At 34.0% G+C, this 16,724-nt stretch overlaps 1 protein-coding gene across 2 annotated transcripts in view; it reads right to left on the bottom strand.

Annotated features, from left to right (window-relative positions):
* PSMD14 (proteasome 26S subunit, non-ATPase 14) overlaps positions 1 to 16,724 on the bottom strand; it is a 94,122-nt gene that overhangs the window by 24,382 nt on the left and 53,016 nt on the right. For both annotated transcript variants that reach the window (XM_037140409.2, XM_053665142.1), the window contains exons 5-6: positions 15,841 to 15,911; positions 14,690 to 14,840 (exon numbers count right to left, since the gene is read on the bottom strand). In XM_037140409.2, coding sequence (XP_036996304.2) covers positions 14,690 to 14,840; positions 15,841 to 15,911 — 222 coding nt within the window. The remainder of the gene's footprint in view (positions 1 to 14,689; positions 14,841 to 15,840; positions 15,912 to 16,724) is intronic.

Genomic DNA, 16,724 nt, shown 5'->3' with positions numbered 1-16,724 from the left:
TCCCAATCAAATCTGACCAAAAACTGTGATTAAGTATTACTGTACATTGTATGATAAAGAACAAGATGGAAGGAAGGAAGGAGGGAGGGAGGGAGACAAAAATCACTCTTTCTAAAGGTTGTCACAAAGGGTCAACAGGTCCAAACAGTACAAACTTAGACCAAATCATTATGACAGGTAAATCAAAGGCCTACCTACTCTGGTTGGGAAAAAAATTTTTAAAACAATCAACTTTGAATGTTGCCTTTATTTCTAACAGTTTGAATTTCCCCAAAGATTCCTCTTGCCTCAAAATAAAACTAAGTATCCTCAGAACATATATGATTTAACAGTTTGTGAAAACTACTTTTTCTTGTTATACAATAACTATAATTCAGACTTAACTTTCACATTTATATATAAATAAATATGGCCTAGGTTTAGACCTCTTCCTTATACTTAAAAAATTTTCTAATAGTGTTTTCCCACAAAGCATTAATAAAAATAGGTATCAATGTCAGACATCATAAGAAATACTTTAAAACAGTTGTTTAAAATTTTCTAACATTTGACCCTGGCTGGTGTGGCTCAATCGATTGAACAAAGGCCTACGAACCAGAGGATCGTGGTTTGATTCCCAGTCAGGGCACATGCCCTGGGTTGCAGGTCAGTTCCCAGCAGGGGATGCACGAGAGGCAACCATACATTAATATTTCTCTCCCTCCCTCCTCTCTTTCCCCTCTAAAAATAAATAAATAAATAAATAAATAAATAAATAAATAAATAATCATAATTTTTCTAACATTTTCTACAAAAAAGCACATAAAAATTAAATTAAAATTTATGCAAAAGTGAGCATTCTAATAGAAGTACAACTTAAATACATAAATAATTAAGAATTGTCACCCTTACTACTACTGGTAAATATTTAAGAGCAAAGCATCATTGAGGTCCAATTGTTTATTCAGAATACTTTGATCCCATCTTAATATTTTAGTAAAATCATTTGTAGGAAAAAAAACCACTCTACAAAACCATAAAAATTCCATTACATATCGTAACAAAATGCCTATAGACTTTTTTCATATTGAGCACTTTGAAACTAAAACAGAAGACAGCTATTTTACATGCATAAATTTCTGTAAAATTTCTCTGGAATGATATAAGCAGGTGTGAAACTTCATGAAAAGGAAATAAAAATACCAGCTAAGTAGATATCATGATCAGCAGAAAACAAATCTGAATATAATTTTAAAATCCTATTTAAGAATTAGGGGAAAATTCAATTCAATTAGGAGAATTTAATATACTGTTCAACTAGTAAATGTTGGCTTATGTGAAATGACATGTCTAGATGGACCATTCCTGAGCAGCAGTATGATAGCCAACAGAAAATGAGTACACTAGGATTAAAGGAATTTGCTGCCATCACTATAGCAACTGTCTTAAGGAAACTAACATGTTCAACAACCTGCAAACCAAAATTAGATTTAGTATGCAATAAAACTATAAATGTGGCAATATAATCTACATTTTAATTTCTGTACAATTTTATAATTGCTTTTTGCACTATGAGAATAAGTAGGTTTCTCCTTTAGAGCAACCTATCAAAATAGACTCATTAATGTCCAGTACACTAATGAGCAATGGGTAAAGAAGGCGTTAATTATGCCAGGATAAGATTTAAGAAAAAGCCCTAGTGAGCACCTGGAGGTGTTTCTCCATGTTTATGTATTTACAACATGATGCAATAGAAAGACAAGCAAAGTGGCCACTCCATGGTTAAGAATGGAAATCTTACATACAATAATGCTGAACAAAGAACCCCCAAGGATTAATTAAGGTATAAGGGGGACAGGGGAAATATTCCATTTTTGGAGCTATATAAATTTTCTAAGGAGTTTGTTTTAAAGTATATGTACATTAAACCAGTTCAGTTTATGTCTTACAAATCCAAACAGTAACTGAGCTAAAAACTTACACAAAAACTACTTCTATATATATAATAAAAACTTGCAAGCTAAAGTATGAATATTTTCAGGAATACGATGCTTTTATAATTCCCTTCCATGCTGAAGTCCTACACACTACACTGAATCTCTATTCACCAGCCTGATCATTTAATTTTTTCTGGTACAAGTGCCTTGAGACTTTTCAGAGGTCACTGCAACAGTAGACAGCTTATAACACAACCATTAGCAGTTTGGCTAGCTTAGGGAAACCTCTTACTTTCCTTTTTTGTTTATTATCACTGCATGAATCTGCAGCATATGATAGTTTATAATTTCTCAGGCTTGTTAAATTCATGTTAAAGGTCTGTTTTCTTGTTGAATAAATTTTGTTCATATAATGCTGCCTATTTCATACACTCAGTCTTTAATAGCACCTTTGGTCTATGCGCAACTCACAGATCAAAACAGAGGACTAAAATAGGGGTTGATGATGCTATTTACATGTGTGATTCCTGCTGTCTTCTTGTTAGTAGCTTTAATATAATAGAAGACCTTGTCTGTTTTGTAATTAACACATCTTTACTGGAGAGATATTTGGAAGTGATTGCTGTGAATATACTGGTTAGTAAAATAAACACAATCACACACCACTTTCTGTTATCAGACAAATTTGTGAATTGTACACATTATATTCCAGATCAACAAACTGTGATATAACAGCCAAGTAGAAGACACATATTTATATAACCCTTTATTTTTCTGAAAATATGTATTCACTCTGACCTTGCAAATATAATTAGCTTGTGGGATGTGCAGATTTCAGTACCATGGTTGCTTTACTAATTGCAACTCTTGGAAATAGATACTAAATATTTGGAAGCTGCCAATACAAAATAAAAACTACATCTTTTTTGTACATCTGTCTTAGCTTATAAAAGCAAAATAGCTTTAAAAACAATACTGTGTCCATATTTATTCCTAGCACACCCAGGGGTCAAGGACCTATCATTTCAATTTCATAATGAATATGGTTTAGGACTCAAAACTAATTATTAATGAATTCAGCTTAATCCATTTTCTTGGCTTCTTTCATGACTATAGTACAGTTTATCCAATATGCTATTTATTTTTAAATTCATGTTTTCATATCAACTGTTAGGTCACTGAAAGACTAAACTAATTTGTAAAGCAATAATCTATAGTTTCCAATTTTTACATACAAAGGAAGCAAAGGTCTTAAAATTAGTTTAATACAAAGGTGTTTGATTAATACAAAGGTGTTTTGAAAGAAAAATGCATAAGCACTTCTGGCAGTAGTCAGTATAATTCATAATTCTCTCTTTTTAAAAAAAGATTTCATTTATTTATTTTTAGACAGAGGGAAAGGAGGGAGAAAGAGGGAGAGAGAAACCTCAGTGTGTGGTTGCCTCTCACACCCACTACTGGGGACCTGGCCCACAACCCAGGCATGTGCCCTGACTGGGAATCGAACCAGAGACCCTCTCTCTGGTTTACAGGCTGGTGGCTCAATCCACTGAGCTATACCAGCCAGGGCTCCCCTCTCCTTTTTTTAACAGTAGATGCTGCTTTTGGCATTTCCAATTGTACTTATATTGAGGTCAATGACTATGGAAGGTGTTTACATGTAAAATGAACTAGAATAATTTTTTAAAAGCATGAAAAAAAGTATTAAGGCCTCAAAATCAAGGTCAAACATCAAAAAAGGGAAAGAGAGTTACAATTCAGTTACCAGTTAAGTTACATATTTAAAATCATATAAACCCACCACCATATAAAATTAAGTCTCTAAATGACTATAAAAATGTTAGGTGTGGAAAGAAAAGCAACGCCCCATCTCAAATATCCTTTATCACCTAGAAATGACCTGTTATCAACTGCTTAGGCTGTTTCCAGAGTCTTTAAAAATTGAGGGTGCACGTGACCTAGGAAGTACTGCTGGGGTTTGTGACCATGTTGTTACTTCTGCTGTTATGCACTGCCAGACATCTATAAGAGAAAAACATCTTATGTCTCTTGTAAGCCCACAGCATAAAAAATTCAAAGAAATCTTACTTTTTATGCCATTTCCAATGGAAAGCACTAAGAACTAAAACTGACTCATGCCAAATGCATATCACTGAATCTCTGTGATTTCCTAGTCTCAAGTTTGCAACACGGAAATTATTTATAAAATGTCAATTTTAGCTCTGGAAAAGAAATTCCTCTGTGTATGTACATTTTCTCTCTTCATCCTTGGAGAATTGCTTACTGTAGCTAGAGAGCTGTAGTACAACTTCAATATATTGGTAAAAAAGGGGGAAGGGGTGTAACTGGCACAATGTATTTTTTTTTGACAAGTGAAGACATGCACCAAAATTCAGACAGAAAAGCCACAAGTTTTGAACATATATATCTCAGTGAAAACAAATTGATCTTTAGAAAATTATTATGGCAAAAGGTAATTAGACGTTTTTAGATTCATGAAACTTTTCTTAAAGAGATTTTATTTATTTATTTTTAGAGAGCAGAGAAGGGAGGAAGAGAGGGAGAGAAACATCAATGTGTGGTTGCCTCTGGAGCACCCCCCACTGGGGACCTGGCCCACAACCCAGGCATGTGCCCTGACTGAGAATAGAACCCGCAACCCTTTGGTTTGCAGGCCGGCACTCAATCCACTAAGCCACACCAGCCAGGGCAGATTCATGAAACTTTGTTAAAAAATATGTAGTTAAGTCTTACAGTTTTGGCATAATTTTTTAGTGTATGCACGTAGTCACTATGGTACAGGTATTTAAATGCTTGAGACACTCTGATGTCAGAACACTGCCTCAGTTAGAATTCTGGATCTATCACTTGCTACTAAGTGATGTTATTAACCTTTCAATGTCTCCATTTGTGCACGACTGACACCCTACAGAGTTGGTGATACAATTAAATGAAACAGTACAGGTGTACCTGTCCCATAGTTCCTAATGCTAGTAACTTGGTCATAATAGAGTTGCCCACCCCAGATTTCCTTTCAAACCTGCTGTAGAGAGCACAGCTGACTCACAACCTCCATATGCTACACTTTTAGGTCCACAGGGGATTCAACCCAGGTAATGCTTTCCTTGGGCCAGCCAAAGACTGAGCATAACAGCAGTACTAGAACCTAGCCAGTCCCACCAAATAAGGGATCCTTCTTCTTTTTTAAGAGTTTATTTATTTTTAGAAAGAGGAGAAGGAAGAAGGCGAAAGAAAGATAGAGAAACATCAATGCATGGTTGCCTCTCACATGCCCCCTGCTGGGGACCTGGCCCAAAACCCAGCCATGTGCCCTGACTGGAAATGGAACCAGTGCCCCTTCAGTTCACAGGCCAGTGCTCAATCCACTAAGCCATACCAGCAAGGGCCAAATAAGGAATTCTTCTAAAGGGAAACTGCCTCAAGGACTCCCTATCAGCCTGACTGAAACTTTCTCAGAAATATGCTGCTGTCTGATGTTCTTCCTACCCAATCCTACCTTTAAAAAAAATAAAAAAGATTTTATTCATTTATCCTTGGAGGGGACGGGAGGGAGAAAGGGAGAGAAATGTCAATGTATGGTTGCCTCTCATGTGTCCCCTGCTGGAAACTGGCCTGCAACCCAGGCATGTGCCCTGACTGGGAATTGAACTGCAATCCTTTGGTTCACAGGCCCTTGCTCAATCCACTGAGCTACGCCAGCCAGAGCCCAATCCTACCTTTCCTTTCTCTTCCTGCACTGTTATCTGAAGGGTCTACCTTTTATCCACCACAGGTATCTCCCCTAATAATCTCTTGCATATCTAATCCCATTTTGGCATCTGCTTCTTGGAACATTAACACAGTAAAGGAAGCAGAATATACTATTGTAATGGTGTTAAAGAAAAGTTACCGCCAGAATCAAATCAGATCATAGATTTGACATCCACAAACACTTGGCATATAAAAACTTCAAAAGGAAATTAAGCAGAGATATTTAAAAGTATATATTTCCTGCCCTGGCTGGTGTAGCTCAGTGGATTGAGCGCGGGCCTGGGAACCAAGCAACCACGGTTCGATTCCCAGTCAGGGCACATGCCTGGGTTGCAGGCCAGTTCTCTCCTTCTCTCCTTCCTTTCCCCTCTAAAGATAAATAAATAAAATATTAAAAAAATAAAAAATAAAAATAAAAGTATATATTTCCTTAGGAAAATTCCTAATTAAAATAAAAATAGCACGGGGGGGGGGATGCAGACAACTGTAACTGAACAACAATAAAATAATTAAAAAATAAAAATAAAAATAGCACACAATTACACAGCATATTATCACAGTTAAAAAAATAACAATATGCCTAGAATCTTGATACTCCTGCAAGACAGGTATTTCCAGACTTATATGTGACAAATAAACAGTGAATTTAAAAACTGAACTCCTCGGGAGACTATTAGTGAGCCTCTTGAAGAGACTGTCAAGTCAGGGTCACTGGTTGGACATGAACACAGGGTATCAATTCTATCTGGTGGCTAATGAGTCGGCCTACAGAAAATGAACAGATTCCACATTCCTTTCTAGTAGACAAAGTAAAGCAAGACAATTGGTATGCTGATTCACAATTCCATATAAAGTTAAGAAATAAAAGGCTGGGCCTTGACTATGTTAGCAAGGCAGCAGGGAGGGTGAATGAGAAGAACAAAGGACTTACATACATTTGTTGTACTTTAACATCACCTCAAAAAATGCAAATATATCCTTCAAACTGCCATCTCTCAATAGGCAAAGTTATTTTCATAGGAAAAATATGCAAAGGTGCATAGAAAAATATGCATAGAAATTACTTTTCTATGTATCACTTTTTCATATTTTTATTGGGCTTATTAAGTAAATGACTATATAGAAATTATCTAATCCTCTCAACAACTAAGAGGTAGGCATTAATATTCTCAATTTATGGATGAGGAAACTGAAAATCAGAGGACCTGAATTAATTAAGTGAGAGGACACAATCAGCACGTGATACCACAATGATGTCCCACACACAGCTTGCCAAAGCCAGCATTCCTCATCATCAAGCTGTGTGATGTAACAGTTATGCTAACATGAACACAAGAAAACACTACTATTAGATTCCTTTACTTGCCAGAAAGGTTTGAGTCTCACTCGCCGTTGAATGTACATTTCTCAGCAGAATACCTGACACGGATAATATGGTGCAGAATAAATATCTATTGAAATGAAATGCTTCAAGAAACTTGTTTTGGATATTATTTTATATATAGTTTTATTATTCATGTCTATTTTCCGCTTCCAAAGAAGAGACATTCATTATCTATAAAAATTTAATCACTGGCTTAACAAAATATACACTTCCCATTTCCTCAGTTTCAAATTCATGAAAAGCTCTTCTATGGCATGCTGAACTGAAACTCAGAACATCACAAAGCACTAACTTGTGTTTAATTTGGAATAAAAACTGCATATAATAAAGGTACTTGAAATGTAAAAAGTGGCAGTAGGCATCTACTAATCAGGTTACTAGCAGTCTAAGAATAACCAATGAGGAATCATCTATAACTTAGAAGAAAATTTACCATCATCAATCCTACCCTCTTCAGGAAATTACAATGATAATGACATATTAATACCACTGAAACTAAGTCCCAGGTCCAGAAACATCCTCACAATTAACAAGAGCTAATGTCAAATTATTTAAATACAGTTGTAAAAAGTAATATATTTGGGCTATGCAATGGCCTCTTGTACAAAGTCATGTTTCCATTCGTTGGTACAACACTGGCATCAAGGACAGGGAGTAAATGTTACTCTTCTCTGTCTTCAGTTGTGTAAGTGGCATAGAGCAGTGGTCAATAAGTGTCTGTTGAATTAATGACCAGGAATTAAACTAGGGAAATAAAAGCATTAAGGAAGCAAAAGGGTTCAATAAATAATATTCTCATAGATAATGGGACATTGTTTTAAAGGTTTTCCTTTTTAACTGAAACAGTGGGAACAGAACCAATTTGAAGCACATCTGCATCATCCAAAATGTATAGCAAGTACTAAACAACAGTAAATTAGCTCAGAGAGTGTATTATTAATATAGAAGCTCTATATTAAAAGCACCACACTAAAAACTGTTACTTTTATATAAGATTTATCCTTCTTATACTTATAAACATAAATTGCTTTAAGATTCCCATCTAACAATTTCTGATTATATTAGCAAATGTTAAACTATGAAACATTTGTCAGGGATACTATAAGTACATTAGCACCTATAAAATCTTTTTAGATAGCCTCACAGATTAAATCTAATGCTATTATAAAACTTCAAATTGATAACAAAAGTAAAAAACAGAAAGCAAACAAAAAACAGTAACTAAATTTGTTCCAAGAGTTGGGTGGATATGCTCACAAAGTTATATTAAAACTGAAAATAGAATGTTTATGTGTCCTATTTTCTACTTTTCTCTTTCAATAAGGAAAACTAGATGAAGAAAAGGTGTGTGTATATGTGAGATTAGGACTATCTATCCCTAATTCACCATTATAGAATAATGATCAAAAGAAAATCTTATGAATAACAGCTATTCTAAATATCTTGCACTACCTTTAGAAAACAAATGACATGTTAAACTTGAACTCGAGTTTATCACACACAGTTCAAATCCATCAAGGCTAATATCTATGAACAAACTGACTCACTGACCTCATCAATTTCATGTATTAAATAAAGGACTCTGACTGGTAATGTATAAAAATTACTTACTAAGCTTCACAAAAGTTAACTGTAGTTTTTTATTTTTTTACTTATTTTTAATTTTTTAAAGGTTTTTAAATTTATTTTTAGAGAGAGGGGAAAGGAAGAAGAAAGAGAGGGAGAGAAACATCAATGTGTGGTTGCCTCTCATGTGGGCCCGACTGGGGACCTGGCCTGCAAACCAGGCATGTGCCCTGACTAGGAATCCAACCGGTGACCCTCTGGTTCACAAAACACACTCGATCCACTGAGCTACACCAGCCAGGGCAACTGTAGTTTTTTATATGCTGATAGTGAAACTGGTAAGAGCTGACCACTGACACATTCATTTCTTATTTTATTTTATAAACGTTATTAAGAAAACTACTTTGCCAGACAACATATAAATTCAAGATATAAACATTTCACCCCCAAAGAGGCCACAATCTGTGGAGAAGACAACACATGAACAGATGGATAAAACAGAAAACCGCTCTGGCTAGAATGGCTCAGTGGACTGAGCGCTGGTCTGAGAATGGAAAGGTTGGTGGTTTGATTCCCAGTGAAGGCACACACCTGAATTGCTGGCCAATTCCCCAGTTGGGGGTGTGCAAGAGGCCACTGATTAATGTATCTCTCACACATCAATGTTTCTCTCTCTCTAAAAATAAACAAATACAATCTTTAAAAAAACCCACATACACAAAATGGTTTTAAAGGTAATATGTTTAATCACTTCAAAGGCCAGAATTTTAATGTAATATATTCATTTTCCTCTTCATCAGCATGCCCCAGAGAAATATGCTGGAAAATAGTAATTGCTCAGTAAAAATTAGCTGAATCAGAAAAGTATTAATAAATTCTTCAGTATGTACAAAAACTCAAGAAAGGAAAGTTTTCATTTCTTTTATAGTCATTACCTTCATCCTCCTAAAGTAAGTAAATTAGTAAATAATTTATACTTATTTTTAACAAAGTTTTCAGAGATACTCAAATTTTTAAAATAGGCTAGTTGTTAATTCTTTCAAGTATCAATTATTTTAATTTTCAGAATAATAAGTGTCATTTATTGCATGCCTTCTATTATGACATGTGCATGCTAATCATTACATAAATAATTTCATAATATTCACAATATTATGGTAGTTACTAAACTCTGTTTTACAGATTTATCTGAAGCTAAAGATTAGACAACCTGCTCAAGGTCATGCTGTAAAGAAGATACAAAAATGAAATTCCAATACAGGCCTGACCCCAGAGCTTGTGCTCTTCACTACTCTATGTCCTTCCTTGCTTTTATGATATATTTTTTTTTAATTTATTTCTTTTCTATAAGATTTTATTTATTTATTTTTAGAGAGAGGAAGGCAGGGAGAAAGAGTGGGAGAGAAACATTGATATGAGAGAGAAACATGGATCAGTTGCTTCTCACACGCCCCTAACCGGGGACCTGCCAGCAACTCAGGCATGTGACCTGACCAAGAATTGAATCACAACCTTCTGATTCGCAGTCTGGCACTCAATTCACTGAGCCACACCAGCCGGGTGTGGCTATTATTTTTTTAAATAATAAAAACTTAAAACAAAACCATTAGTTGAGTAGTTTAAAATCTCCACCATCTTAAAAGTTTCCAATAACAAAATTTCTTGGTAAATACAATATGTGCCCACTTGCCTGAAAAATACATAACCTTGAAGATATTTGAAAATTAAAAGATGTTACAGGATTCATTCCATTTTTTCCTTATATTTGTATTTACTCTTCAGAGTCCCATCTTTTTCTATAAAATGTTGATTAAAAACATAACAACCAAACCTACTTACTTTACATTCTAACACATCTATGAAAGAATGAACAAAGAGGCAAGTAGAACCTGGAATGGTACTGTTCCTACATTCTTCCCCATAGGTACAAACTCTTCTTTTCTGAGTGATGTCCTGTCCATCCCTCAAAACTCAGTCCATACTTCATCTATTTTTTGCAGCCTATATCCATGTCTCCCTTTTTCTAATTTAATTTGCAATTACTACATTTGCTATGAAAGCAGTACTTTATTGCATATTAGTACCTAGATGGTTCCAAGTAAGTATGTGTTCAATTATAGCTGACTCTAGTAACCAATTTAATACTGAGTTACAGAAACTAAGCTATGTCAGTATCATGTATATTCCAATGTAGGATTATTGGCACACAGTTGGCATAATGTTATCTGGCTCACAAGTAATACCAAATGTACATGACTCATTTTCTCAAAGAGACAAACATCACTTTTTCTTTATGCTGTACCACAGAATTGTTAGCATACAGGTACATCGGGTATATACTTAAGATATACCTACAGGTGTGATGATCTGTAGATAAACATCACATTTTTTAAAGTTTATTGAGTATTTCTGATTAAGTAAAACATTTTCAAGAAAACCAAGATTTATTTGAACTAAAGGGTTAAAAGTATGTGTGTATGTTTTAATGCTTTCAGAATAAAGGACACAGAGATTGTTAGGAGTTACCAGGTAACATTTGAATATTTTACTGACAGGAATCCTGACAAGAAAAGGAATTCTCAAAAGTAGTAATAGCCATATGCTAGCTTTATGACTTTGTACAAAGTCATAAAGATTATTTTTATGCCCTAAGGAAGTATAGTCATCTTACAAGTTGAACTAACTTCTAAATTTGCTGCTGGATCAAGTCCAAATTATGGGCTGAATATACAAGATAACAAAACATTAAACAAGAGGGTGCCACCATGCCACTTGAGAACTGAAATTTAAATATTTGAATATGTGTGTTTTACAAATAAACTAAAACAGAATCATAAAAACTACTTCACTGGTAAGTTTAGAGTAGAACTCACTGGTAATTTGTATGTGATAACTCCATTTAAATTATGAATATTATTATCATTATCACTGATATCATTTTTAAGCATTTACAGGATCATATAATATATGGAGTGATATAGATTCTTTATCATATTGTATATTTTATTATTTATGTTGGGCTCCATGTTTTTCCTCAGTATGTCACAAAAGCTGACAGGGATGAGTCTAAACTGTTTTTTTTTTTAATTAACACAACAAATATTACATGAAAAAAATTAATATATAATTGCTACTACAAGTAGTATACAGAGAACTACTGAAAGCAAGTCGTATACACAGAACCACTGAGAAATGTGTGGCTCCCTCCCGTGACACACGCTAAAGCAAGTGACACCCATCCACACAAGTTAGGGAGGCCCCGTGACGGCCTCTGCTCACTTCCCATTCCTGAGTCACCCCAATGGTATCATCATCACTGCTTAATTTTAAAGGGCCAGTAAAACAGCGTGAGCTCTTAAATGTTATAAATTTAGATTTCATCCTTGTTCTGCTGCTTAATGATTTGGGCAAAGTAATCTCTTGACTCTAATTGTTTCATTGATAAAATGGAAATATAATAGTGTCATCTGCAGAATTACTGAAAAGAATGAGACAAGTTAAAATATCACCGCAATACCTGGCACAGAGCAACAATTCCAAAAAGACACAGTCAAGTCACATAAAAGGAAATAACACATTATGAATTAATTGTGATTAAAAAGAAAGAATTCATGCTTATTTTATCACCCCCAAACAAAAGATAGTATGGATTTATAAAAAGGAAAATATAAAAAACACTGGAAAGAGGTCATGTAGTAAACAGGGACCCAACTTAAATCCTTTACCTATAGACTGCCATTTTTAATTCTTGATCTACCCATTGCCTTACTAAATATTTTGACAGCTTTGAGAAGGCAAATGCAAGGAAGAAGAGGGCAGAGTCTTATGTTACTCAATTCTTACAAGTTTATATTCTTAAGTTTAATGATTTAACTAGGAACACTGGCCATGGACTTACTAGCATTTAATTTGGTTCATAGTTTTAAAAGGTCTTGACACTGAAAATGTTAAGTTATAACCATACTCAGAACCTTATAGAAGAAGTCAAAATAATTAACAAAAACTAGAACCTACTTCAGGTAATATAAGTGTAAAACCTGTATGTTAGATACAATAAGTGATGTGAATCATCAATGATATATATATACTAAAATTTTTCAAAAATGTTTTGATATAAAATTGGACAGCAATACCTGTGATTTCATAATTTTAGATATATTTTTTCAAAATGCTACATTTTACCACACGAGAGCAGTCATGTGATACATGTGTATTTTTAAATACAATGCATTCTTTTAATATGAATTATGTTTAATTATAAACAATGAAAATTCCAATGTTGTATATAATACTTAAACTAGGATTAAAAACTAAAACCGCCATTTAGAAAACTATAAATAAGACAACCAAAAACAAAATACACATTCATTTCTTTACGTTCTATTTTAAGAATGCTTTCTTTTATTGTATATAAGTTTTATGTTTTTTTTCTCAAAGTGGCCACTATCACATGAGCCAAATATCAGAAAAAGTCTCTGACACTGATACAAAATAAAACTCTGTATTTAAAATGAAGCTTCAATTACTATTTGTAAATATTGTGGTAGGGAAACTTAATCAGGTTTTTCTGTTACATTTCTAAAATAAGAATCATTACTTAGATAAGTTACTAAAAAGGTTACATTAATTATCAGAGAATTAAACTGAACAAGTATTACCCTATACTTTAACTCAGAAAACTAAAAACAAAAATCAAGAATTTTCAAATATTTTTATTTATGTCATTTAAGTAACAATAAACTTAGTAAAAAAAAAAGAAAGAAAGAAAGAAAGAAAGAAAGAAATTCAAATATAGGAATAGTAAGCACCAGCAGCTATCCATTCTGAATGGCCTAGTATATCAGCTATTATTTTTCGGTGGTTAGTTTCTGCCTCTGAAAAGCTAAATCACATCTAATAGGATCATGATTTAGAGAAGACCTCAATTTTTATTCATCATAATAATGTGATGTCAGAAAGTGTTTAACTTCAAATTCATGGCAGATAAAAACTCCACGTTTTAACAGCCAGATTAGTTTGTTTGAGCTGGTGAGCAGATGTTAATGTAATCTGCAGTACTATCAAACTCCAGGTCTGATAGACAGGAAGCTAATATTTACTTTTAAGTGCTCCAAAAATAATTTGTAAAACCTGCATAAAAAGGATTCCGTAAATGTATTGTGATTTTATTTTAACAATTATTCTACACTACAATGGAAATACATGCTCAAACAAGACACCTCAGCAGTATTTTAAAGCAGTAACCACCTAGCCAATTTCTGTATGTTCTGTAGTTTTTCTAATCCACTCTCCCTGTGGTTGAGCAAAATCGAATTGCCTCTCACATTTGCAGACAGCTCTGTGAAGGTGATAATAGAGCTGCTCCCTGCTGTCATGAGGCAGGAAATAGGAAAATGGCATATGGGGCTAGAAAGAAAGAAATAAAAAAAAGAAGGAACGAACAAACAAAAAAGAAAAAAAAAAAGAACTAAACAAGAACAAAAGATTTCAACAAAGAACAATTATAACCCAATATGCTTTGCAAGTTAATCTCTTTTCAGAATCATTTAGCATATTTAATCATTTGTGTGTCCTCACTCCAAAAATGTGGATGATTGACACCAAAGTCGTCGGGGCAAGTTTTCATTGTCTAAAATATTTGAAATAAACAATTCCAGAATATGTCCTGCACAGTGTCTGCAAAACATAGCTCTTTAACTGGATTTTTAAAATGTGCCAACCCCAAATTATCTGTTTTAAAATAAAGGTGGAGTAATGCTTATTAAAATATTAATGAAATGTGTATAGCAGGCTTTTACTATGGTCTAACATTCCTAAATCTATGAAATAAAAAATTTAAAGATAAACATTTATGATTAGACAACAGCTGACTAAAGTGGAAAGAAATCTCTAAGTAATACCAATAACACATTTATCGACTTAAAAGAGTTTTTTAAAAAGTAAACAGGGGTTTTTGTGTAATTTGAATTCTGCTTGAAAGAAAATAGATTTTTATTTAATGCTGTAAGCAGAATGTGGCAGTAGATGTTAATAAAGATAGAATCTACTCTACCTTGCCTTTGACACTCTGAATGGGATCCACAACCACTGCCACAGCTCTCTCCGACAAGGCTTCAAAGCTCTGCTGAGTGTTGATATCCACACCAGAAAGCCAACAACCAAAGCCAGGGTGACTGTGATACCAACCAACAACCATCTCAGGCCTGAAACAAAGAGGGCATTCAGCTATTCAGAACAGAGTAAGTAATAAATTTATGATATAAAAAGAACCAACACACTAACAGGGTATAAATTAAGAAGAAATGATAAACACACAGGTGTGAAAAAGCACCATTAGAAACACTGAAATCACGCACCATATTATCCACAAAACATGGAAATGAATAAGTGTGACAAAGGAGTGCTATCATTAAGAGATGCACATTAGCAGTGGTAGATAAGGCTTTCAGTTTTTCACCTTGTTACCACACTTTCTCAGAGCCAGTTTTTACCCTTTCAGCATTCAAGTAAATATCTACCCTTTAACTCCTTAGCTCTGGGAGTTGGATTTTCCAGGCAGAGTATATTTTTAACAATGGACACCAGGATCCACTGTTGTGAAAGGATTAAATATCAATTAAACCAGCAGTAGAACTAGGAACTCAGTCAAAAACCAATTTGCACTGTTCTGCTCAGCTGCTGAGCCTTTTGCTAACATTAATTTTGAAGTTTTTTCCACAGTGGAAGAATTTGAGCAAGAGAATGACAACTATTGAGAGGTTTAATCTGGGGAGAAAAACTTAAAGGATATGTGAATCCTATTTGCCCTGTCTTTAAAATTCATAAGCCGACAAATGTAGTTAAATATTCAGAATCTTACTCAGTTGCAACTCTTAAATACATAGAACATATATTCTCCTTCAAGTATAAGTGACTAGAGAGTAACTCCATATACTAAACAGAGGGAGGCTACAGTACAAGCTTACTATGTTTATGTATGGTTGAGAATTTTAACATAGAACAGTTTTCTGACTGGCACGTTTCTTTGATTCAAGATGGAAGAGAGACTAGATAGGTGGTACACAGCACGGACAGTGATACTTTTACATTCACTACATGGCTCTTTCCCCCAAGGAATGATATTCAAAAACATTAAAAATTTTTGAGATGCATTTCTGAAAATATTCCCCATTATTCCTTTATATGATCATTAAAAATATTTACCTTCCTGTCTGCTTCAGCATATCTAACATTTTGGCTTGGAATACTGGATCAACTGCTTCCACACTGACACCCTGGTTTAAAAAGAGAAATAATTAGCTTTTATAACTCTGGAAAAACTAAATATTTGATACTCACTCTTGTCACTCAATTATAAACCATACATCAACAATAAAGCTTCTAAAATTGCCAACTACCAAATTGCTGTTAGCTCATGAGTTAAGTCAATTTTCGGAATCTTTTAAGAGTATATGACCACGATAAAATAAAATTAAAAAAAAAATAAGGAGTTTATAGCCATGGCCATGTACATACATATGTGTGTGTGTTGTGTATATATCAGAAGTACCTAATAATTGTATTAACTATTTTTGGTTGGACCTAACTAGGAAATGTACTTCCTAATGCCATCTTCTGATAGCTGATAGGCATCTCACCCAAAGCTCTACTCTTCAGCTATTATAACAATTACCATTTTTAACTTTTTTCTCAGTAATATAAACACTTAAGAAAGAAAGTTATTAGTTTCCCAGAGTAGTTTTGTGGGTGAATGGGTGGGTTGGAAGGGGAAGCAGTTTAGTGCTTCAGTTAGAAAGACTTGGTAGATTTGGTGGTTGGATGGAAATATGTACCATTGGTTATTACCTCAAATATAAAAGCATTCATAAAATAATTCTCCACTAGAGAAAATCTATAACGAATTCTTTTAAATGCTGCACAACTTTGCTAGTTCAACCGAAAGATTTTAGAACATGAAGCATCAAATGCATTCTTATCACCTCTTTAGTGATAGATCACTGACATTATAACTCCCAAAAGGCATTCTTCTCCCATCAGATATTTAAGTCCAATTTACTTAAACCAGTTAACATAAATACTTCCTTTCC

This window comes from Artibeus jamaicensis, unplaced genomic scaffold (assembly GCF_021234435.1).
Source record: "Artibeus jamaicensis isolate MK-2021 breed Jamaican fruit bat unplaced genomic scaffold, CSHL_Jam_final contig_391, whole genome shotgun sequence".
Lineage (NCBI taxonomy): Eukaryota > Metazoa > Chordata > Mammalia > Chiroptera > Phyllostomidae > Artibeus > Artibeus jamaicensis.
Note: the sequence above shows the minus strand (reverse complement) of the source record. Positions and strands in the feature narration are given on the sequence as shown.